General features: G+C 43.3%; 2 protein-coding genes and 1 long non-coding RNA gene across 5 annotated transcripts in view; 1 reads left to right on the top strand and 2 right to left on the bottom strand.

Moving 5' to 3' along the window:
• Nucleotides 1-571: 571 nt before the first annotated feature.
• On the bottom strand, nt 572-15,761 carry LOC124882096. Its single transcript, XR_007041816.1, has 3 exons — nt 15,712-15,761; nt 15,467-15,604; nt 572-1,132 (listed from the first exon to the last, which is right to left on the bottom strand). It is a non-coding gene; the product is annotated as an uncharacterized LOC124882096 (long non-coding RNA).
• On the top strand, nt 773-12,143 carry gpr132b (G protein-coupled receptor 132b). The gene is made up of 3 exons (XM_047388259.1): nt 773-908; nt 4,792-4,996; nt 10,198-12,143. Exon 3 carries the CDS (start codon nt 10,374-10,376, stop codon nt 11,424-11,426), a length of 1,053 nt encoding a protein of 350 aa, XP_047244215.1. The 5' UTR covers nt 773-908; nt 4,792-4,996; nt 10,198-10,373; the 3' UTR covers nt 11,427-12,143.
• Nucleotides 15,762-17,953: 2,192 nt separating the features above from the next.
• cdc42bpb (CDC42 binding protein kinase beta (DMPK-like)) overlaps nt 17,954-22,996 on the bottom strand; it is a 30,307-nt gene continuing 25,264 nt past the window's right edge. For 2 of the 3 annotated variants that reach the window (XM_047387968.1, XM_047387969.1), the window contains 9 exons: nt 22,565-22,919; nt 22,244-22,341; nt 22,077-22,161; nt 21,886-22,003; nt 20,731-20,848; nt 20,348-20,575; nt 19,004-19,112; nt 18,798-18,853; nt 17,954-18,692 (listed from right to left, as the gene is read on the bottom strand). In XM_047387968.1, coding sequence (XP_047243924.1) covers nt 18,570-18,692; nt 18,798-18,853; nt 19,004-19,112; nt 20,348-20,575; nt 20,731-20,848; nt 21,886-22,003; nt 22,077-22,161; nt 22,244-22,341; nt 22,565-22,919 — 1,290 coding nt within the window. In that variant the 3' untranslated portion in view covers nt 17,954-18,569. The remainder of the gene's footprint in view (nt 18,693-18,797; nt 18,854-19,003; nt 19,113-20,347; nt 20,576-20,730; nt 20,849-21,885; nt 22,004-22,076; nt 22,162-22,243; nt 22,342-22,564; nt 22,920-22,996) is intronic. The other variant, XM_047387970.1, reaches the window with a different exon arrangement.

Here is a 22,996-nt window from a genome sequence, read left to right on the forward strand (position 1 = left end):
AAACCTTTCAGAAGCTGCGCCTGTCTTTTTATTAAAATGGAGGAATAAAACAAATATGGTGCAGGACTGCTTGATGCCACGTTTGTTTTTATCTACCTGTTGATCTTTTATAATGTTTCATTTGTTTTAAAAATTACATTTACAGAAAACGTCCTCTTGAGAAATTTTACAAGACATCCAATTCACACCCAGAAATCTCTAATGAATCCAGTCATACAGATAGAAATTCAGTGACATCCCGTTAAAATACAATGCAGTTATTCAGTTGATAATGTGAGCTGATGAAAAATGAATTCATCCTCCTGAGCAAGCATGTGGAGATGGTAGAAAAACCAGGGTCAGTTTCAGAAGACAGAGCAGAGACGCAAACACAGCAGCGTCGAGCCAGGAGTACTTTCTAGGTTAAAGTACACAGAGTTAGTGATACCAGCAGCTTTGTAGCTTCATCTAGGAGAACAATAACACTGAACTAATTTAAGAGAAGTCTTATTATTCATCTGTTGTCTCAGAGATCTGGTCAACATGTTAACAGGTCCACCCAGACACGTCTCTCATTATATAGTTCCTCAGGTTCTGGGCGTCTCCTTGTTCTGAGACGTGCAGAGACGTCAGACCTTTCTGCGCGTCCATGCTGCACCAACTGCTGCCACCAGACGATGTCGCTGTCTTTCACTGCTGAGCCCCGTTCATTTGAATTGAAAATGGACGAGCTCCTTTCAGTCACACCTCAACCCTGCGGAGGAGTTTCTGAGTCAAACACTGATGAGAGGAAGGGGGAGGTGGAGGCCGGGTAAATTTCAACTTGAGTGCGTGCTGATGTCGGGAATGAAGTCACCCACGCAGAGGTACCCTCACGTCTTTATTCAGGACCAGACCAGGACAGAGACAGACCATGCGCCACGTCTCAGGTGAGATTTTACCTTTCAGGTGAAGTTCAGACGCTTTAATGGTGTCCAGATGCAGCCTGCATGTTGAAGCTGAACTTTCATCCTGCAGGTACTTAGCTTCTGTCTTCATAATCCGTTTAACAGCATGAAGCACAGATCATGACATCTGTCATAGTCTTTAAAGGCTCGATCTGATGGTTCATATTATGATTGTTAAAGGATTGAATCCTTAATGATGTGAAGATCTGTGAGAAAACAGGGAACAAAGAGAACAATAGCAGATAAAGCTCATTAAATATTTATTCAGCCAATCAAAACACGTTAACCCTCATGCTTAGAGGCTATACCTGATCATGTTACAGTAGTTTAAGAATCTGCTTAAATCTCAACGCAGTTTAAGTATATTTCAGAAGTATTTGTTAATCTCAATAATTCCAGAAAAGTTATTAAATCAGTAAATGATGGATTTACAGGAAGAAATAGGATTTTATAACAACTTCATGAAGTTCAGAGGCTGAATTTGATCCCATTTGCCCAGAATAATGTACCTTTGTAAAGCAGTGGTTCTGAAACTCTTTATAAAAAAAAGCACCTCCTTACTGACTTTTAAAACATTTTGTTGGTTTGATGACATTAAAAGAAAAAAAACAAAAGAAATAAATGTTCTTGTTTACTGGCATCTTTTATTCTGTTGAAATCTCCAAATGTGTGGTTGACAAGCTATGATAAACTATATTCACATATCCTACAAAATCAGTCATATGATGAATCTCATAATCTATTCAATAACTATGTGGAGGATGGATTCTTTACCTGTACATAGATTTAATACTGAAACATACAAGATGTCTGGAAAATGAACATATTTCTGCAGATTATGGAGGAAAACTCATGTCCCAATATCCAAGAATCAAATCTGCCGTAATCAACGAACATCTGTTGCCTACAGATTCATCAAACAACTGAATGGCTAAACTGAATCTGCAGATTACGTATCAATGAAAGGGTAATAATCACAAAAAAAGTGAAATAAAGTGAATTACCAATCTATAAATTATCAAGACCCTCTGTCTTTCAGAAGCCTAAAGGAAATGTGATTTTATGGCATAATTAGGTGTTTAACTTCATCTTATTCCAGGAGGAAAGAGAAAAACAATAGAGAAAAAAATAAGGGAAGCCCAAAATTTTAGAACCACCAGTATAATCTGTCAGCTTTCGTTACCAGAACCACCACAAACTGATAACATAAGACACCTTACTTTGGTTCAACATTTGTCGGTATCCGCCACTCTTTTCAGAACCAGATCGGTTTCTCTACTTTACCGTCACTGCCAATCCCTCTCAGAGCAAATAGCTACTCAGCTGGCCTGAAGCTGTTTGTACTTAGCATGTTGGATGCAACAGCGGTACTGGTTTCGCTACTGATTCTGAATGCCTTGGTGTTTCTGCATCTTGGGCCATGTTGGAATTGCATTGTTAATTCAAGGTAGATCTGGTTGGAAAAGGTTACTGAAGGCTAAAAGACATACCGAGATGTGTAAAACAAAAATAGGGTCTTGCAGAGCTTAACTTAAAACAGAAAACCTCGTCTAAAACACGATGCAAACAAGCATTTAACACAACCCCATCCAAACAGTGATCAATTTTTGTTCTGACTCAGTAGGGCAAGGCTTATTTCTGGGTTATCTGGTTCTGTTAGTGTCTCTTTGAACATTAACATCTGCAACAAGTTGACAGGAAGGAAGCATTGTATTAACAGACGTTTTGCAGCCTTAAGAGTATCCACAGTGGCCTTGGTCGCAATATCTACGATGGTTTCTGCAAAAGCAAAATGGTACAACAGTATGGAGGGTAAAAAACAAGCTCATTATTTAGAGAGCGGCTGCACTCGGTTCATTTTGGTTAAATTATAGAATCCAGCTGACCAGCTGAAGTGGGCAGGAGAGCAAAGAGGCTCTATCTTTCTGCTCTCGGTGGAGGAGGACGCTTTTTCTCTGTCTCCCGCAGTCTCCCATATCTGCCCTGCTTCAGCTCTGTGTCTTGTCTTGTTTGGAGTCTCTTTTTGCACATCTTCCAAAATATGGATTTGATCAGCTGGTCTCTCAATGCAATTGATCAAATTTTCTCGAGGAGAAGACAGGGTGAAGGAGAGCCCAACTTGTCCAGACGGGACATTTTTCTCCGGATACACGATGGACTCCTGGCAGAAGTGGAGGATTGTATGTCTGTCGATAATGTCAGTCGAGGATGTTGAAGATGTGTAAATAATTGGATGTTTGAAATCAGGATTTCTGCTTTTTGGAGTCAGCGGTTACCTGGCATATCGAGGAATTCGGAGAATGTCAGCAGCTGTTCTGGCCATTGTAAGGCTGCCTGGCATGTATGATGGGATCTTCAGAGCGATCAACACTCAGACTGAGATGTTACGTGAGCTGAATCGCAGACTGGATGTGATCCTTACACAGGATCGCAGGCAGGTTGCGGTTCCTGGACTCAGGGGTGAAATGGGATAAATCTTGGAGAAAGTTGTTCGCTCGGATCTGGCAGAAAGGACCTGGAATTTGGCTGTTTGGATTCGCCTTTGAGAAGAACCAGTGAGACTCTCAAGGCTGATGGAAAATTAAGAGTCAGTTTAACCCAAATAATTATTGTTTTTCTGAATCTGGCTCCCCTGCACGGCCTTGATGGCTGGCTATCTTCAACTTCTCCTGGAAGTTATGTAAACATGACGTTCTGCTCTCTCTGCCTCCTCCTCCCTTCCCTGAGGACATCTGTGGACCTGCTCAGAACTTTGCGGCCGGTTGATGAATATTTCAACGTACCATCAAGGATAATGGCCTCTGGGACAGTGCTTCATGGACTTACTTGCACACACTCACTTACACACACACTAACATGCTCAAGATAAATATATACACCTCCTCACACCACCTTCACCGTTCCCGGCATGATGTTTTGTCAACTTGTTGCTTCTTTGTTCTGAGGTTTTTTACAATCTCAAACTGTATCCTGCTAAAGATAAAGTGTGAAATAGGATTTTTTTCCTCTACTTTCCTAATGTGGTCTCTTTTCTCATCTAACAAGGGCAGCGCCTGTGAGTGGGCAGCAAAACCTCGGTGACCCGTCTCTCCTTGTCTTGTGTCATGATGTCTGTTTGGATGGGTTCTACTGGACTTCTAATTTCCCCTCAGGGATCAATAAAGTATCTTTGAATTGAATTGAATTGAATAAGAGTTCAAAATTATGGAGTTTCTTTAAAGTTGGAAAAATTGACTGAAGGTGTAACTGGAACCTGGAATTCTGAGTGGGAAACCTGGAGGGTTTTTATAATAACTCCAGCCTCAGACTTCAACATGGCTGCCTTATCAAACCTGGTGATGCCTGCATGTTAAAAATTAATTTGCAGTTTTGAAGATATATCCCAAAAAATATTTCACACAGTAAGCCTCTTTACTGAACGTGTTTCTGCAGTGTTTGAAAGTACAAGAGGTGGAGAAATCCACATTATTAGCTTGTTTTGCTAACAGCAGTTAGCGTGGTCATCCAGCGGATCAGTTAATAAAACCCAATCAGAACCATACTGGAACATGTTGAGTTAATCGTTCCTAGACAGAAAAGAAACATCCTACACATTTTCCTGCATCACAATCATCTGCTTTGGTTTGAACAAGCTGTTCTCCAAAATGTTCTCCTCTGGACTTTTCCTTCCAAGGAAACATAAAGGTGCTTAAACAATTCATATTATGGGCTGTTGCCATCTAATAGTTGTATGTTCCAGGTTGCATTGAACTTAAAAACAATTGTAGCAAAATGTCTTGAGAACCACAATAAGCAGTCCAAGTATTACAGTAGTACTGCTGGCACAGTCTGTGAACCATGGTTCTAAGTTATGTTTTATCTGCAGGACTTCACTGAGTCTAAAGAGGTGAGACAGGAGGACAAGGACACGCCTGCTGGAACGAGGCGATAACCTGCTGAGAGTTCAGATCCTCAGGAACCGCTGCAGCTGAACGACCCTTTGTCTCAGAAAACCGATTCTCACTGCAGTTTTTATGTGAGAAAACGTCCGATAACAGACAGAGAAGAAGAAGAGTGGAAGTTAAATTAAGGTAAAATATCTTTACTTTCAGTTAATTTAAGGGTTTTATGTATCGGTCTTAGTCAAATCATTTGATCTTATTCTTAAATTGTTTAAATCTAACCTCAAGTGTACTAAAATGGGCAGAAAAGCTAAAAATGCACCATTGATAGAATGACTAGAATACTTTGAAGGACTAGAGATACAGGACAAGCCCGTGTCATCATACCTCCACCACCGTGCTTCACAGTTGTCTTGTTTCAACCTGAAAACAGAGGCTTCTGGAGTGCTCTTCGTTTTAAATTTATTAACGTGCTGTTTGTGAAAAAGACGTAATAATGTTGTGCAGGATGTAGCACTTACTGGTGAACATTTATAAATGCTATAAAAAGTAAACACACCCTCTGAGGAAATAAGATTTTCTGATCAGAACGTAAATGTTTTTCTAACAAGCTTTAAACTTTACTGGGATCATCGTCGAACCCTGACGTTCACATTTGACCTCAGTCATAGTTCACAGTCTGCTCAATGAATGAGTAAAACAAGCCTGCGTCATCATATCTCCACCACCATGCCTGAATGATCTTATTAGGTATTTGTACTGTGTCATTTTCTTAACAAGCTGTTCATGATGACTCTTCTACATTGGTTTCACGTTTCAGAAGTTCTGTCCTTTATTCAGATGCAGCTTTGCAAACCTAAGTCCTGTGGCCATCTTGTTTTTATAGGGAAGAGGTGTTCACCATTAACACTTCCAAAGAGCCAGACTGGTTCAGTGTTTTGCTAATTATCCTGTCTTGACCTTTAACCCTCAACCTGCTTTCACCATTTAGGGTCTGAGATGGAACTCTTGAGTGAAATCTTCGTGGTTCTGATTCACTTCATGATAGCTTTACACAAGATTAATTTTAAACTGGAATATTAAAAATAAACTAGCTAATTGCAGCAATTATTGCTCCTCTGAGGTTATTGCTGTTTTCTTTCTCCCTCGGCATCGTGTTAATGCACTTGTGCGCTTCAGAGCAGCAAACTGAAGCAGCAAGGGTGAAAAAAGTTTTTCACACATCTTTTCTTGTTTTGGTTTGATTTGTATGAGCGAATAATGACCGTTTGGGATCTGCAGGATGTTTTTATGAGGTCCCATTTCACCCTATGTTAACCTTCAGTCTTCAGTCTCATCAAAATGTTCAAACCAGCTGATTGTAATCGGGTCTGGTTATGAACTCTACCTGTGAGAATGAAAGCACATCATGTTTGACCCGAGCTCAAAGCAAACGGCAGGAAGCAACATAAAGAGTTTCACATCAATTTGACCTCAAAGTTTCCGTTAGAAAAAGATATCACACAAATTTTTCACACGAAGCTTTTTTGTGGTTCTGTGGAAAATGAATCAGAAAAGTTATTGTCAGCAGTTTGTCAGCTTCATTTAAATCAGAGATAAGACATAAGAGTATATATATATATATATACATATATATATATATATATATATGTATATATATATATATGTATATATATACATATATATATATATATATCCTGAGCAATCAACTATCTCCAAGATTAAATCATATCACCTTTGAGTCCGGGAAACGCAGCCAGCCTGTGATTCTGTTCAAGGATCGCGTCCAGCTTGTGATTCTGCTCTCTTAACATATCAGTCTGAGTGCTGAGAGCTCTGAAGATCCTTTCAAACATCCCAGGCAGCATTGGAGTGCTTTGAACAGCTGCCGATGTTTTACAAATCTTTCGATAAGCCAAGTAACCACCAACTCCAAAAAGCAGAAATCCTGTTGTCAGAAATCCAATTATGTACAAATCTTCCACGTTCTCGACTGACATTGTTGTCAAGCACACAATCTTCCACTGCTGCCAGGAATCCATTGCGTATCCGGAGGAGAACGTCCCGTCTGGACGAGAGGGTTCCCCTTTACCCTGTCTTCCCGTTGAGAAAATTTAATCGATTGCATCGAGAGACCAGCTGACCAAATCCATAATGAACAAATTAGGAGGATATATGAACAGAGGCTCTAAGAAAAACAGACAAAAAGCTGAAGGAGGGCAAAACATGGGGGAGAATCAAGGAGAGAGTGGAAAAGCGTCTGACCCCACCGAGAGCAGAAGAGAAAAGAGCATGGTGGCCGTACAAAATATTGACACTTCAGGAACTTTCACTAAGGGGTGTACTCACTTTTGTTGCCAGTGGTTCAGACATTAATGGCTGTATCTTGAGTTATTTTGAGGGAAGAATAAATTTACACTGTTACATAAGCTGCACACAGATTACTTTTCATTGTGTCAAAGTGTCATTTTGTCAGTGTTGTTCTATGAAAACATACTTAAATATCTGCAGGAATGTGAGGGGTGTACTCACTTTTGTGATACACTGTGTGTATATATATATATATATATATATATATACAGGTCCTTCTCAAAATATTAGCATATTGTGATAAAGTTAATTATTTTCCATAATGTCGTGATGAAAATTTAACATTCATATATTTTAGATTCATTGCACACTAACTGAAATATTTCAGGTCTTTTATTGTCTTAATACGGATGATTTTGGCATACAGCTCATGAAAACCCAAAATTCATATCTCACAAAATTAGCATATTTCATCCGACCAATAAAAGAAAAGTGTTTTTAATACAAAAAACATCAACCTTCAAATAATCATGTACAGTTATGCACTCAATACTTGGTCGGGAATCCTTTGGCAGAAATGACTGCTTCAATGCGGCGTGGCATGGAGGCAATCAGCCTGTGGCACTGCTGAGGTCTTATGGAGGCCCAGGATGCTACGATAGCGGCCTTTAGCTCATCCAGAGTGTTGGGTCTTGAGTCTCTCAACGTTCTCTTCACAATATCCCACAGATTCTCTATGGGGTTCAGGTCAGGAGAGTTGGCAGGCCAATTGAGCACAGTGATACCATGGTCAGTAAACCATTTACCAGTGGTTTTGGCACTGTGAGCAGGTGCCAGGTCGTGCTGAAAAATGAAATCTTCATCTCCATAAAGCTTTTCAGCAGATGGAAGCATGAAGTGCTCCAAAATCTCCTGATAGCTAGCTGCATTGACCCTGCCCTTGATAAAACAACGTGGACCAACACCAGCAGCTGACAAGGCACCCCAGACCATCACTGACTGTGGGTACTTGACACTGGACTTCTGGCATTTTGGCATTTCCTTCTCCCCAGTCTTCCTCCAGACTCTGGCACCTTGATTTCCGAATGACATGCAGAATTTGCTTTCATCCGAAAAAAGTACTTTGGACCACTGAGCAACAGTCCAGTGCTGCTTCTCTGTAGTCCAGGACTGGGGAATGCGGCACCTGTAGCCCATTTCCTGCACACGCCTGTGCACGGTGGCTCTGGATGTTTCTACTCCAGACTCAGTCCACTGCTTCCGCAGGTCCCCCAAGGTCTGGAATCGGCCCTTCTCCACAATCTTCCTCAGGGTCCGGTCACCTCTTCTCGTTGTGCAGCGTTTTCTGCCACACTTTTTCCTTCCCACAGACTTCCCACTGAGGTGCCTTGATACAGCACTCTGGGAACGGCCTATTCATTCAGAAATGTCTTTCTGTGTCTTACCCTCTTGCTTGAGGGTGTCAATAGTGGCCTTCTGGACAGCAGTCAGGTCGGCAGTCTTACCCATGATTGGGGTTTTGAGTGATGAACCAGGTTGGGAGTTTTAAAGGCCTCAGGAATCTTTTGCAGGTGTTTAGAGTTAACTCGTTGATTCAGATGATTAAGTTCATAGCTCGTTTAGAGACCCTTTTAATGATATGCTAATTTTGTGAGATAGGAATTTTGGGTTTTCATGAGCTGTATGCCAAAATCATCCGTATTAAGACAATAAAAGACATGAAATATTTCAGTTAGTGTGCAATGAATCTAAAATATATGAATGTTAAATTTTCATCATGACATTATGGAAAATAATGAACTTTATCACAATATGCTAATATTTTGAGAAGGACTTGTATGTATGTATATATATATATATATATATATATATGTATATATATATATATATATATTTATATATATATATATATATATATATATATATACACACACACACACACTTTACCTTCTTGCCGTTCGCTCCAGAAGCTTCATGAGGTTGTCACCTGAAATGGTTTTCCAAAGAGTCTTGAAAGATCTTACCACACGTTCATTAAGAGACAGCGAAAGGTTAATATTTCAGTCATCACAGCAAAGGGCGGCTACTTTAAGGAATCAAAAATAGAGCTGAGCTAAAAATTTATTTTACAATTTTCCGTTTGCTACATAATTCCATATATGTTCATTCACAGTGTTGATGCCTTCAGTGAAAATCTAAGTACAATGGAAATAGTCAAACATAAAGAAAACCATTAAATGAGAAAGGCGGTCTAAAACGTTTGACCGGTAGAGTGTGTGTGTGTGTATATATATATATATATACACATATATATATACGTATATATATATATATATATATATATACATAAATACATATATAAAGTAAAGTGTGGTGGTGGTGTGAGCCCGATAGCTATGGCTTGGTCCTAACTGGTTCACGCCTGCGATGAAGCATAGCCAAAGAAAACGAGGAAGTCAGACACACAATCATGAGTCATGGGATGTACTTAGTTATTCACACATTTTTCAGTTTTGCCTAAAACTTGGTTTCTTCTTTCCTCCCTTATTTGACCTCTTATTTACTATTACTTCATGTAATCCATCCTGAAGGTTGTCTTTTTATAACATATATGATCTAATAATATTATTCGTGTGAAATATAAAGGATACACCTCTGAGTGAATGAGACACCAGAAGCCTCAGAAATGTTCACACGTTTCCTGTTTTAGATGTGAAACTAACAGCACATGTGAGCAAGTCCTCGCTGCTGTGTTTGAAGAACATAAAGGAGAGGAACTTCTAGAGCAGCAATGACAGAAAGAGGAAGAATCGACTTTTAGATCGGTTATTTCTGAAGGAAGCTTACTCTAGCTGGCAATAGAAGTGCATTAAGCACCTCCAGGCGTCACTTTGATCTCTGAAACTAAGTTTGCTCTCTGAGGAGAAAATTCAGTTATCAGGCCATAGTTCTTAGTCCAATATGATGGTGAACAACCACAAAGACCCTTAAAAGTAATAGAAAGAAGTTGAAAAGCAATTATAAAGACAAGACCCCAACCCTAAACAAACTTTATGTAACTTTACTCTTTCTCTCTCCAGATGCTGATCAGCTGATGTGCATAACCCTGAAGATGTTCATGCTTTGATCTGATTGGCCGTTAATCCCTCCAGACCCAGGTCCCCTGATTGGACATTTATTCCTGCAGAGCCTTGTCCTTAGATTTGATTGGCCAGCTATCTCTGGAGACCCAGACCCTTGGATGTGATTGACCGCCATGCTGCCCGTCACAGAGGGGTTACCAATGAACAACCAGACCTTAGTCAACTGCAAGAGGCCTTATGAGGAGGACCGGTTGCCGCTGCTGGTTCTGTACATCATTGTTCTGGTCATCGGTCTTCCCACCAATGTTCTGACAATCTTCCTCACCTGGCAGCAGGTGTGTAGGAAAAATGTGCTTGGTGTTTATCTTTGGAGCCTGTCGCTGTGTGACCTGACCTACCTGTTCACCCTGCCCCTTTGGGCGGACTACGTTAACAGCGGCCATAACTGGCGGTGGAGTTCAACCGCCTGCAAACTGACAGGCTACATCTTCTTCACCAACATGTACATCAGCATTTTTCTGCTCTGCTGCATCTCCTGCGACCGTTACTGGGCAGTGGCCTACAGTCTGGAGTCGCGTGGCCTGAGGCGACAGCGCCACGCCGTGATCATCACAGTGGTCATTGTTCTGGTGGTGGCCATTGGTCACACCGCCGTCTTCACCATGAAGGAGGGTGATCCTGAGAGCTTCAGACGCTGCTTTGAGCCGAGTCAGAGCAGCGTCACGGTGATGGGCTTTAACTACGCCCGCTTTGTAATTGGCTTCCTGCTTCCGCTGCTGCTGCTGGTGGTGACAAACCGCTTCGTCCTGGCCAACGTGCAGCGCAGCGCAGGGCTGCAGAAAGGCCAAAAACGCCGTGTTTGCCGGTTGGCGGTGGCAGTGGTGCTGCTATTCCTCATCTGCTTCGGCCCCTACCATCTGATCCTGCTGGTCCGGGCAATCATTACCCAATTCCCCCAGCTGGTAGAAACCTCTTGCCTATTTGAGAAGAACATGTACACCCCCTATACTATATCCCTTGGTTTGTCCACCATCAACAGTGCTGTCAATCCAATTCTCTACGTCCTGTCCAGCAACAACATCCGCAAGGAGTGTTACCGCGGACTCTCGCAGGTCCGTGTCTTGGCGTGCCATGGAGCCCCATCCAACAGCAGCCAAAACAAGTCCTTAGAGCTGAATGCTGGAACCGAGACTGAGAGACAAGCAGGTGGAAGAACAGAGACCTGAGAGATCAACATGAGAGATTAACTGTACTTTTGAATCCAGAGGCTGGTCTCTGGAGTCTTACTGCTGGGTTCTCCTCCCAATGCTGCTGGTTTCTGCTGCCCTTTGTTGGCTCTGCTTCCTTTGGTTCAGGTTTGTCCTGTGACCAACCCATCTAGTTCCCCGACAAGACCGAGGATGGAAAGTTCTTCCTGGTCCCGAGAGAAGAAAGGGTGCACAAGTGCTTCTGAGCTTCTGGGACAAAACAATCAAATCTGGGACATTTTAAAAACTGAAACTGAATTTCAGAAGTTTGCTTTTATAAAACCTTTGATGCTTGCAACTTGATTAAAATTAGGATAAAAGTAAGGAATGTGTGACTTTATTGTAAGCCAAAACAAACCAACAACAGATCATTGCAATTATCACTGTAATCTGATAAAGTGGTCTTGATCTTTAGATTTCCAGCCTTTCTGGATGTCTTCCAGCTGCAGCTTATGTCAGTTTAAAGGAACCACTTCACTCAAACCTGTGAATCCATCAGCAGAAGAAGGCTCCTAACCTTCAGAGATGATCTGTTGGCACTTTGTTACCAGAAGCCTGTATTTCCTTTATATTGGTCGAATCTTAAAGATCTGCCTTGCAGCGGCATCCACTGTAATGTTTTAGGCCTGATGCATGTCAAGTAAAATATGGGTAATACTGTGACAGTTTTCTAGTAAAAGCTCTTTGGGGAAAAAATATGTTTATTACTACTTACGCGTTGCTCAGTGTGACAAGAACAACAACAGCTAGTTTACCTCCCATGTGACCTGCAACAAATATCAAGAAGTGCCAGAATATATCCACAGAAAACCCTTTCAAGCCTTCTCCTGTGACCAGCCATGAAAGCTTCCTCTTTTTCCACTCCTAATCCAGTAAGAATGACTTACAGCAAACATTTCCCTTTCATTCATTTTAGGACTGATATCGTCTTGCATCTTTTAAGGCCTTGTTCAGATTAACACAGATATTTAGAGAAACAGATTTTTGACATGAGTTTTTGGTCAAATCATTTCTAAAATGGTTATTTTAAATTATCTTTGCACATTTCTACTCACGTTTTACACTAGAAGTGACCCAGACAACAACAAAGTTGCTCTTTTGCATTTTGTACACATTATTTTTAACTTTTTCTGGTGTCTAGGAAGTCAGAAATACGGCAACAGCGCCCCCTAAAGTTAAACATCTGATTTAGTGAGTTAAGTATACAAAATGGCTACCATGTAAGTAAACCATAGTGACAGATACATATTGTTAATTTACATTTCTGTATATCATTAAACTAGTTTGAGAACAAAAAAAGAAAAGAGTGAATCCAACTGGTTGTTTGACTTGGTTAACTCGGGTCAGAGGTCATTCCTAAATCTGAGCTCCAACTTCTGAGACAAGACTCAACACGTTTGCAACGTTCAAGGTCTTCTTCCTCTGACGTTTGATTTCCTCGAGGTCAACGGCATCACCACCTACTGGTGGAGCTTCAGTACTGCAGCACTTTTGATTAGAAGATCAGGAGATCGGGAAGAAAAAGAGTTCTGAATTTTACATCGTTCAGTGTGACGTTTAAGCTCTTTACAAGTTTTTTAAATTTCAATGTGTGCTGACATTGACCGTAATCTTTGATAACATATTTTATTAGATGCTAATCTAAGCTCAGCTTGCTTTAAATAATTTTATGAAACATCAGTTGGATTAAAATGTATAAAAAATGTTTTTAGTCCAGCTGAGCTTAGAGCTACGCTTCTTAATCACCTCCAAAGTAAATAGCTCTAACCACAGGTTATATAAGAGTGCTTTGATTCTGTAAATTTGTTATACACTGCTGAAAAAAATAAAGGGAACCCTCAAATAACACATCCTAGATCTGAATGAATGAAATATTCTCATTGAAAACTTTGTTCTGTACAAAGTTGAATGTGCTGACAACAAAATCACATAAAAATCATTAATGGAAATCAAATTTATTAACCAATGGAGGCCTGGATTTGGAGTCACAGACAAAATTAAAGTGGAAAAACACACTAGAGGCTGATCCAACTTTGATGTAATGAACTTAAAACAAGTCAAAATGAGGCTCAGTATTGTGTGTGACCTCCACGTGTCTTTATGACCTCCGTACAAAGTCTGGAGATGCTCCTGATGAGACGGTGGATGGTCTCCTGAGGGATCTCCTCCCAGACCTGGACTAAAGCATCCGCCAACTCCTGGACAGTCTGTGGAGCAACGTGACGTTGGTGGATGGAGCGAGACATGATGTCCCAGATGTGCTCTGATCGGATTCAGGTCTGGGGAACGGGCGGGCCAGTCCATAGCTTCAATGTCTTCATCTTGCAGGAACTGCTGACACACTCCAGCCACATGAGGTCTAGCATTGTCCTGCATTAGGAGGAACCCAGGGCCAACCGCACCAGCATATGGTCTCACAAGGGGTCTGAGGATCTCATCTTGGTACCTAATGGCAATCAGGCTACCTCTGGCGAGCACATGGAAAGAAATGCTACTCCACACCATTACTGACCCACTGCCAAACCGGTCATGCTGAAGGATGTTGCAGGCCGCAGATCTCTCTCCACGGTGTCTCCAGACTCTGTCACGTCTGTCACATGTGCTCAGTGTGAACCTGCTTTCATCTGTGAAGACCACAGGGCACCAGTGGTGAATTTACCAATCCTGGTGTTCTCTGGCAAATGTCAAGCGTCCTGCATGGTGTTGGGCTGTGAGCACAACCCCCATTTGTGGACGTCGGGCCCTCATACCATCCTCATGGAGTCGGTTTCTAACCGTTTGTGCAGACACATGCACATTTGTGGCCTGCTGGAGGTCATTTTGCAGGGCTCTGGCAGTGCTCCTCCTGTTCCTCCTTGCACAAAGGTGGAGATAGTGGTCCTGCTGCTGGGTTGTTGCCCTCCTCCTGGCCTCCTCCATGTCTCCTGGTGTACTGGCCTGTCTCCTGGTAGCACCTCCAGGCTCTGGACACTACGCTGACAGACACAGCAAACCTTCTTGCCACAGCTTGCATTGATGTGCCATCCTGGATGAGCTGCACTACCTGAGCCACTTGTGTGGGTTGTAGAGTCTGTCTCATGCTACCACGAGTGTGAAAGCACCACCAACATTCAAAAGTGACCAAAACATCAGCCAGAAAGCATCGGTACTGAGAAGTGGTCTGTGGTCCCCACCTGCAGAACCACTCCTTTATTGAGTGTCTTGCTAATCGCCAAAGATTTCCTCCTGTTGTCTTTTTCATTTGAACAACAAGATGTGAAATTGATTGTCAATCAGTGTTGCTTCCTAAGTGGACAGTTTGATTTCATAGAAGATTGATTTACTTGGAGTTATATTGTGTTGTTTAAGTCTTCCCTTTATTTTTTTGAGCTGTGTATATAGAAATGGTCAAATTAACATATTGCTTCATATTTTTGACCAAAAATCAAGTTTTCTTTGGAGCTAAAGACCTTATGCTACAAGGAGCTCCAACTACCTTCAAAACCAAATTTAAATGTTGCAGCAAATTTCAGGATAATGATGGATCATTGGACCAAATGACCAACTTCGTGAGACCATTGAACCATCTCTGCAACCTCTGCTGCTGAGCTGTTTCCTGTTTGTTACCTTCTGACCTTGGTTTCACCTGCAGGCTTCCTACAACTGCATCAGTTTTACCTGCAGGAAGCCAGCCTGCTAACCAGCAGTGCTGCCTCTGTTCACAACAAACATCCTCCACCATGAAGGCTGCAGGTGTGAAACTGCTGGGTTTTTATTCAAATCACAAACTGCAGATGTAACTCAAATCCAGCTGCATTTTCACACACAAGCCAGTGTGTGTGTGCATGCATAGGTGTCTGTGCCTGTAAATATGTGTCTCTCTCAACAGGAAGTTGCTGTCAAAGGTCAAGTAAATTTCAGGAAAAAAAGTTCAACGCTGTTCTAAATAGACTAACAAACAGGAAACATTTTAAAATGTTACCGTGAGACTTGGTTTAAAGTGTGAAAGCAGAACTTGAAATAAAACCTCAAATTGTTACCTTCGCTTTCTAAAGGCTCTATAGATTAACACACAGCGACAGACAGATGTGGTTATCCCGTCTGACTCGATTCCGGCTCTCCTTCCATTGGGTGTGCTGTCGCTTTGGTCTCAGAGAGACGCTCTGATTGGCTGTTCTCTGCACAGTAAAGAAACAAGGAACTGCCTCATTAATGATTTACGCACCTGTCAGACACAACTGAGGGCCAAATTAATAATTGATGACTGAGCTGAAGGGAAACTGACAAAAACAACGTTGGTGATGAGGACCCCATCCCCCCATTAGACCTTCCGACCTCAAATGAGGCCATTGTGTCACCATGGCAACAAGGCGGGATCTCTGCTCCCATATTCTGATTGGTTTACGAGAAACGTTTCTTCTAAATCCTCTCAGCAGTTTCAGGTTCTGCAGGATGTTTGTGCAACAGACATCAAGCTATAGAAGAATCTAGGAGGTATTTTCCCATCAGTAATCTTTTACAGTTAAAATCATTGATGCACAAACGTCAACACAGAGAAAGAGCTGAGAAACATAAAAGAGGAAGCATCTCACTAAAAGTCAACCTCCCACCGGTTTTAAGGAAGTGAAAAAAATGTAAATTAATGCTCTTCAGAATAAAGGTTGGTCATTTTCTACCACTTATTCCATAGTGGGTCGCGGGGAAGCTGGTGCCTATCTCCAGCAGTCTATGGGCGAGAGGCAGGGTCACCCTGGACAGGTCGCCAGTCCATCACAGGGCAACACACAAACAACCACACACACACTTATTCATACACCTAAGGGCAATTTAGAGTGACCAATTATCCTGACAGGCATGACTTTGGACGGAAGCCGGAGTACCCGGTGAGAACCCACGCATGCATGGGGAGAACATGCAAACTCCATGCAGAAAGACTCCTGGACGGGAATTGAACCCAGGACCTTCTTGCTGCGCCACTGTGCAGCCCCAGTATAAATGTATTTAAGTAAATAAAACATTTTCTTTGGAGGCGAGTCTTAAACACATCAACTGAAAAGTTAATTTTAGTAATTTGAGCCAAGCACTGAAACTCAGACACGGGGGGATAAATTTCAATTATGTATTTCTATTTCAGCTTACAGCTCATGAAAACCCAAAATTCAGTTTCCTTCCCAAATCTCTTCTGGCAGCCCTTAGTCCTGTTTTTCTACCACATGTTGTTCATCCACTCAACTTTCCACAGTACTCAACAGCTTGTCATCTTCTGCAACAATGACCTGATTTAGGCTCACCTTTCTTGGGAAGAGTGTCGTTCATCCACTCAACTTTCCACAGTACTCAACAGCTTGTCATCTTCTGCAACAATGACCTGATTTAGGCTCACCTTTCTTGGGAAGAGTGTCGTTCATCCACTCAACTTTCCACAGTACTCAACAGCTTGTCATCTTCTGCAACAATGACCTGATTTAGGCTCACCTTTCTTGGGAAGAGTGTCAATGGCGGTGAGACCTGATACCAAGTCCTACTGGAAACTGAAATCAGCCTCTCCATAAAGCTCGTCAGCAGATGGAAGCATGAAGTGATCTAAAAGGTTATGGTAGATGGGTGCTCTGACTTTGAGCTTGATAAAACCCAGTGGATTCAGACTGTAGAAACTTCACACCAGACCTCAGCAACGTAGGGTTCTGAGCCTCCACACTCTGGGAACATGATTTTTAAGTAAAAAACAAAGGACTTTGGACCATTGAGCAACAACCCAGTTCTTGTTCTCCTTAGCCCAGGTAAGACATTTCTGAGGTTCTCTCTGCTTTAACACAACAGGTGTAGCTCTCATTTTTTCCTTCCATTACATTTTCTGATAAATATGCTTTAATACAGCAGTAGGTCAGAAAATAACAGTGCACATCCCCCTGATCAAACCTTCCCCATGGTTAAACATGTTGGTGGCAGCATCATGATGTGGGGACGATTTTCTTCAGCAGGAACAGGGAAGATGGAGGGAGAGTTCTTTTGGGTCAGCAGTGGTTCTGGCCTTGGAACGCTCCCACTGAAGGCCCTCTTTCTTAATGTTGAATTCTGACCTCTGACCTTAACTGAGGCCTGCAGAGCTAGTCAGTTTGATAACTCATCTGAAAACTGCTTTTTGTATTTACTCAGGAGTTATCAGGAGTTTATTTGATGATCTGAAACATTCAAGTGTGACACAAAAATCAAACAGGAAAAATCTGTAAGGGGGTAAATACTTTTTCACACCACCGCACATTCCCATCCCTGGTCTCCATGTGGACCAAACTCCACCCCAATCCCAACATGTCCAAATATTTCAACACTTCCTGTTAAGATGCAAAGACGTTTGCTTCTAAAGACAAAACTGTCTCTAATGAACGTGTTTCTGTAACCTTTCCATTGATTATAAAACTGTTTGTTAATTTTTTTTTAAAATGACTCCTTCCATATTCCCTTCCTGGTTGGATCACCTTGTGCTTTACCTGCGCAGGTGTTTCCTGGTGAGACACTGACACTCAGACTCACTTCTGGTTGGTTTATTGTGGTTTTTGGCTGCTAAACATTTTATCATAACAAATATTCCTTAAATGATTCTGGAAGAAGTAAAAGCAGTAGTGTCCAGGTGTGACCCCGCCCCCTTGTCACCTGTCTGCACTGGAGCAAGGGGGCGGAGTCAGATTAAAGATAGGTGGGGGGGTAAGAGTAAAGATCACCACTTACAAATCAAAGATTATTTTTCTCCTACAACAACGATAATGATGTGCAAGTTTAACGAAAACTTTAAAATAATTAATACAGTGTTTTTCTATTTTTTCCCCTCAGAGTGAGAGCTCCTGTCTGTGAGTGGCTAACACATGCCGAAGCTTAACGGGAAGTGTTTTTAATACAAAGGTGGAAGAACAGGAAGTGACTGGTCCCTTGGCCGTCAGCGTGGGATAAAACCAGGAGATGGGGGCGGGGCTTCCCAGAAGGTAAAGTTCATCCAGATAAAAGCAGCAGTAACCTTAGACTCACTCTGTCATGATAAAATCCTCAAAGTAAAAACTAAACTCAGTCTTCCGTCAGATCTGTTCAGACAGCCCCCCCTTCCCCAAAAACATGTGGGGGCGGGGCCTAAAGGTGTGCAAGGGGCGGGGCTCAGGGCTCCAATTCCAAACCGTCCAGGGTGAGCTGGCTGCGGTGCGGGGAGTTAGGGCTGGGGGGGCTGCTGGGGTTGGAGCTGTTGGAGGGGGTCGAGTGTTTGGTGGAGTCTGAGTCCGGCTGGACGAGAGACACCCGCAGCACATGGAGAAAGAGAGAGAGAGAGAATCAGTAGAATCTGCAGGGTTCAGAGATCTTCCTGAAGGAAGACTGTATGGGTTTTACCTCTCGGTCCAGGTCCTGGTCCGGATCGCTACGTGTTGAAGCTCCTCCACTGAAATCTGAACCAATAAACACAAACATGACAGATGAAGATGGAGACACGTGAACTCTAGGAGGACAGAGACTGCAGCCTGGAACCCTATTCTGAGGTAAACTTCTGCTCGCCTGCAGAACTCAGACACCTGCTTACAGTCGCTCCACATTTTTACCTGAAGCCGTGCGAGTGATGTACGACTTGCTTCTATGTTGCCGGGAGATACTGGACAGTGGGCGGGGCTTATCTCTAATGGGGTCGTCCTGAGAGGAGGGCATCACGCTCTAAACACAGACAGAACCAAACCATTAATGCTGGAGGTGTGTTACTGCTGTTAAACTGAGGATAACTGGGCTCATTATTGGCCCTTTACCCAGGCTGGGGGCCACAGGCTGCAGCTTCAGAGCTGCATGCGGCTCTTAGTTGCAAAGTGATGCAAAAGTTAACATGTTTTTAAATATAAAGGCTGATTTATCTGTTCACAGGCATTACTTAGATTCAAGGCCCAGAATGTTATTAGTGGAGGTCTTTGGTAGTTAAACACGTTTATGCTGCATATTAGGCGCTTTTTTTAAGAAGTCAATATTTTTATGCAAATTAATTTTTACTCAGGAAAAATGATTTGCCCCATGACACAGAAACTTGAAAAATGATCTTTTTCCAACAGTTTTGCAGCTTTGGATACATTTGATCTAAAAAGGCATGAGGGCAAAATGTCTCGGCATCGTGAAGGTTTCTGACCCAAAACCATGACAAAACAATAATTCATTTCTAAATGATGTTGACGGGCTGAGGATCGGTGCACTAACTCACGCAGGCAGCAGGATCCAGCTCTTCTCTGCAGAAGAATCTGTTTCCTGTCTGATGATCATCCAGATCTTTAAACATGAAGATTTTTGCTCTGCAGAACCTCCATTCAGGGACTGGTTTCTGCTTGTTTTAAATATTCATTGTCTGACTCTTTAAAACTGTATAATTGAGCTTTTCACTGATTCAGCTTTCATAAAATGCACCAGTAGTTGCCCACGTGAAGTGCTGCACATGTACATAAATATTTGATATGCCAGTGAATCTAAAAATGTGATCTTGGTACAAATCGGTGGCCTCCAATCTGCAGACTCCAGGCTGGAAATGATCCATTTTGTTATTTATCAACATAGAAATCTCTGAGTGGGTCACAGCCTCCAAGAACGACCGGTTTAGCCAAGTTCTGAAAACAAATATCAGCCTTTGGGAGCTGAAACGCTCCAATTATGAACAGGTTCACACCATGTGGACAGATCAGTCATCTCAGTAACTCACTACTATGAAGAACAAGTGAACGCTGCAGCAGGTTTTCTTTCATAATCAGTAAATCAGGCTGCTGGGTTCAGGTCACGTTTAATTTGTTGTAATTCTCCATGTTTTCCTGAAGATCTGACCCAGAGTCTGAAGGTCAGACCCTCACGTGACCTGCTGCAGCTTCCACCGCTCAAGGAGGAGGGGAGTGGGAGGAGGAGAAAGAGAGCAGCTGGCCTACCCTTCCCAAAGAGGAGATGGAGGGAGAAGAGGAGGAGGAGAAAGGCTGCAGGAGGCTCTGCTGGGAGGAGGAGGAAGAGGAGGCCTCCTTCTGCAAGAAGGCGCCGGCCGATGCCGACGTCATGTGATAGATGTGCTCAAAGTTGGAGGGGGGAGAGATGAGGGTGTGACGGGAGGAGGAGGAGGGAGAAGGAGACGGGGAAGGTGAGAGGGAGGTGAGATCACCAACCTGAACATCAAAGAGAGGAAGAGGGGGAGGAGTCAGGAAGGAAAGAAGAGAGGAGGAGTCATTGATGAACAGAGCTGTCCAGGGAGGAGGTGAGGGAGGAGAACATGCCATGCAGGGAGGAGGAGGAGAAGGAGCAAGACAAAAGGAGGAGTTACCAGGGGGAGGTCCATTAGGACCTGCATGCCGTCTCCTGGTCCCATGTGAGCCACATGGTTGAAGTTTGTAGGATTGGAAATCATCTTTGACCTGAGCTCCGGGTCCCTCAGCATCTCCCTGACGACACAAACAAGCAGAGGAACAAACGGAACAGAAATCGAGGATGAACAATGTTTTCCAAGACGTTCTGATAGTCCAAAAAACACCGGAGAAGCAAAGAAATCAGAGCTTCCCTGGAAATCGCTTCCCGGTTCCTCCCTGAGGAAACCATCTGAATGGGTTCATTATCAGAACCATGATGAACATGCAACTGCCTTCACTAAAGGTCACTGGTGTTTGCTTTTATCAGTCTTCACACAGATTCTCGTTGGATTTAGGTCGGAACTTTGACTAGGCCATTCTAACACATTAGTCAGCTTAGATCTAAACCATCTATTGTATCTCTGGCTGTATGTTCAGGGTGGTTCTCCTGCTGGTTCAGGTCTTCTGAAGCCTCTAACAGGTTTTCTTCAAGAATCGTCCTGGATTTAGCTCCATCCATCTTCACCTCAACTCTGACCAGCCTCCCTGTCCCACAGCATGATGCTGCCACCACCATGTTACACCCTGGGGATGGTGTGATCAGGGTGATGTCTTCCTATACACAGGTATTTGCATGCAGGCCAGAAAGTTCAGTTTTGGTCTCATCTGACCAGAACATCTTCAACCACATGTTTTATGTGGCTTGTGGCCTTCTTGTCACTCTTCCCTGAAGACCAGATTTGTGGAGTGACTTGAAGCTGTCCTGTGGACAGATTCTTCCACCTGAGTAGCAGCTCCTCCAGAGCTTCTCTGATTAATGTTCTCCTTGCCTGGCCGATGAGTCACGGTGGACTTGGTAGGTCTGCGGTTGGTCCACAGCTCAGTGACTCTAACCAGCTTCGCTCTCCCTCCTGTGATAAAGCCTCCCACTGCTTCCATTTAGGGGTATCGGAGTAAAAGGGGCTGAATACAAATACGTTACACTATCAGATTTTTATTTGCTTCCATCTTATTCTGCTTAACTTTGTTTGGGTCGGTCACATAAAAGTAAAGTTTCTGGTTGAAACGTGACAAAATGTGAAACATCAGAAGGGGTTTGAAAACTTTTGCAAGGTATCGAGAACAACACTCACCTCCTCTGCTGGAGCCGTTCCTCTTCAGGAACCTTAAAGAGAAACTTCCTTTTGCTGCGGGTCCGAACCATCAGCTTCCTGCTGTGGTCCGATGTCTCCGGGATGGTGAGGTCCCCCTCTGCCGGAACACAAACAGAATCATCAGCCTGTTCTGTTGGGTTCAGCCGTGTTTGTGGGTGCGCCGTTTTTACCTGATGAGGCGTTGCTGAAGTAAATCAGACGAGGAGGTTCTGAGCTCAGCAGGTTTAACGTCCCTTCCGCGTTCAGAGGTCGGAACTGGTGAAAGAACCACAGGGCATTAATCAGTCCTGATCTGTGATTGGCTGATTCTGAGCTGTGCTGAACAGTGATTGGTTACCTTGCGGAGGGAGATGGTTTGGACCCACTCGGTGGTGTGAGAGTCGAACACATCGAGTCCGTACTCGCTGTAGACCGTCAGGTGAGATGAGTTAGAACCTGATGACAGAAGGACGATGATCAGGTCTGAGATAGACTTGTTCAGATGTGGATCCAAAACAAACTGATAAACATGAATGTGAAGAATCCCACAGCATGATACTGCCACCACCACGTTTTGCCGAGGATTTCAAATGGTGGCCTAATGCAAGTGTAAAGCCGAACCTTTCTAATATCCCCTGTTCTACACCCACTGCAACAATAACCAGAACAGGTGACATACAGCATGCAAGCGGCACGGCGGGCCACATCAGCTCCTGGGTCCGGGACCGCCGGCCCTGTCCGTCCACATAAATGCCCAGTTGGCTGAAGCAGAGAAGAATCTCGCTGGAGCCGACCTCCAGCGCGTGCAGGGCGTCCATCGGCTGCTGGGACAGGAAGGCCAGAGACGGGTCGGCCGGGTTTACCAGGCTGATGGGTGACGACTCCCCCTGCAGGGCCAGCAGGGCGAAGCCGGAGGAGTATCCGACACACAGCCGGTCCCGGAGCATCCCGAGCCACTGGACTGTGCCTGGAGCCTGCACCTCCCACAGCTTCTTATGATACGGCTTTGCTCGAGTGATCTCGTAGCACTGGACCTGTTGGGCAGCACACAGAACCAAGGTTTTAGAATCGGACCACAAACACGGATCTGCAGTTGAAGACCTGCAACTTC

This window comes from Girardinichthys multiradiatus, chromosome 15, assembly GCF_021462225.1.
Source record: "Girardinichthys multiradiatus isolate DD_20200921_A chromosome 15, DD_fGirMul_XY1, whole genome shotgun sequence".
In the NCBI taxonomy this organism is placed as follows: domain Eukaryota; kingdom Metazoa; phylum Chordata; class Actinopteri; order Cyprinodontiformes; family Goodeidae; genus Girardinichthys; species Girardinichthys multiradiatus.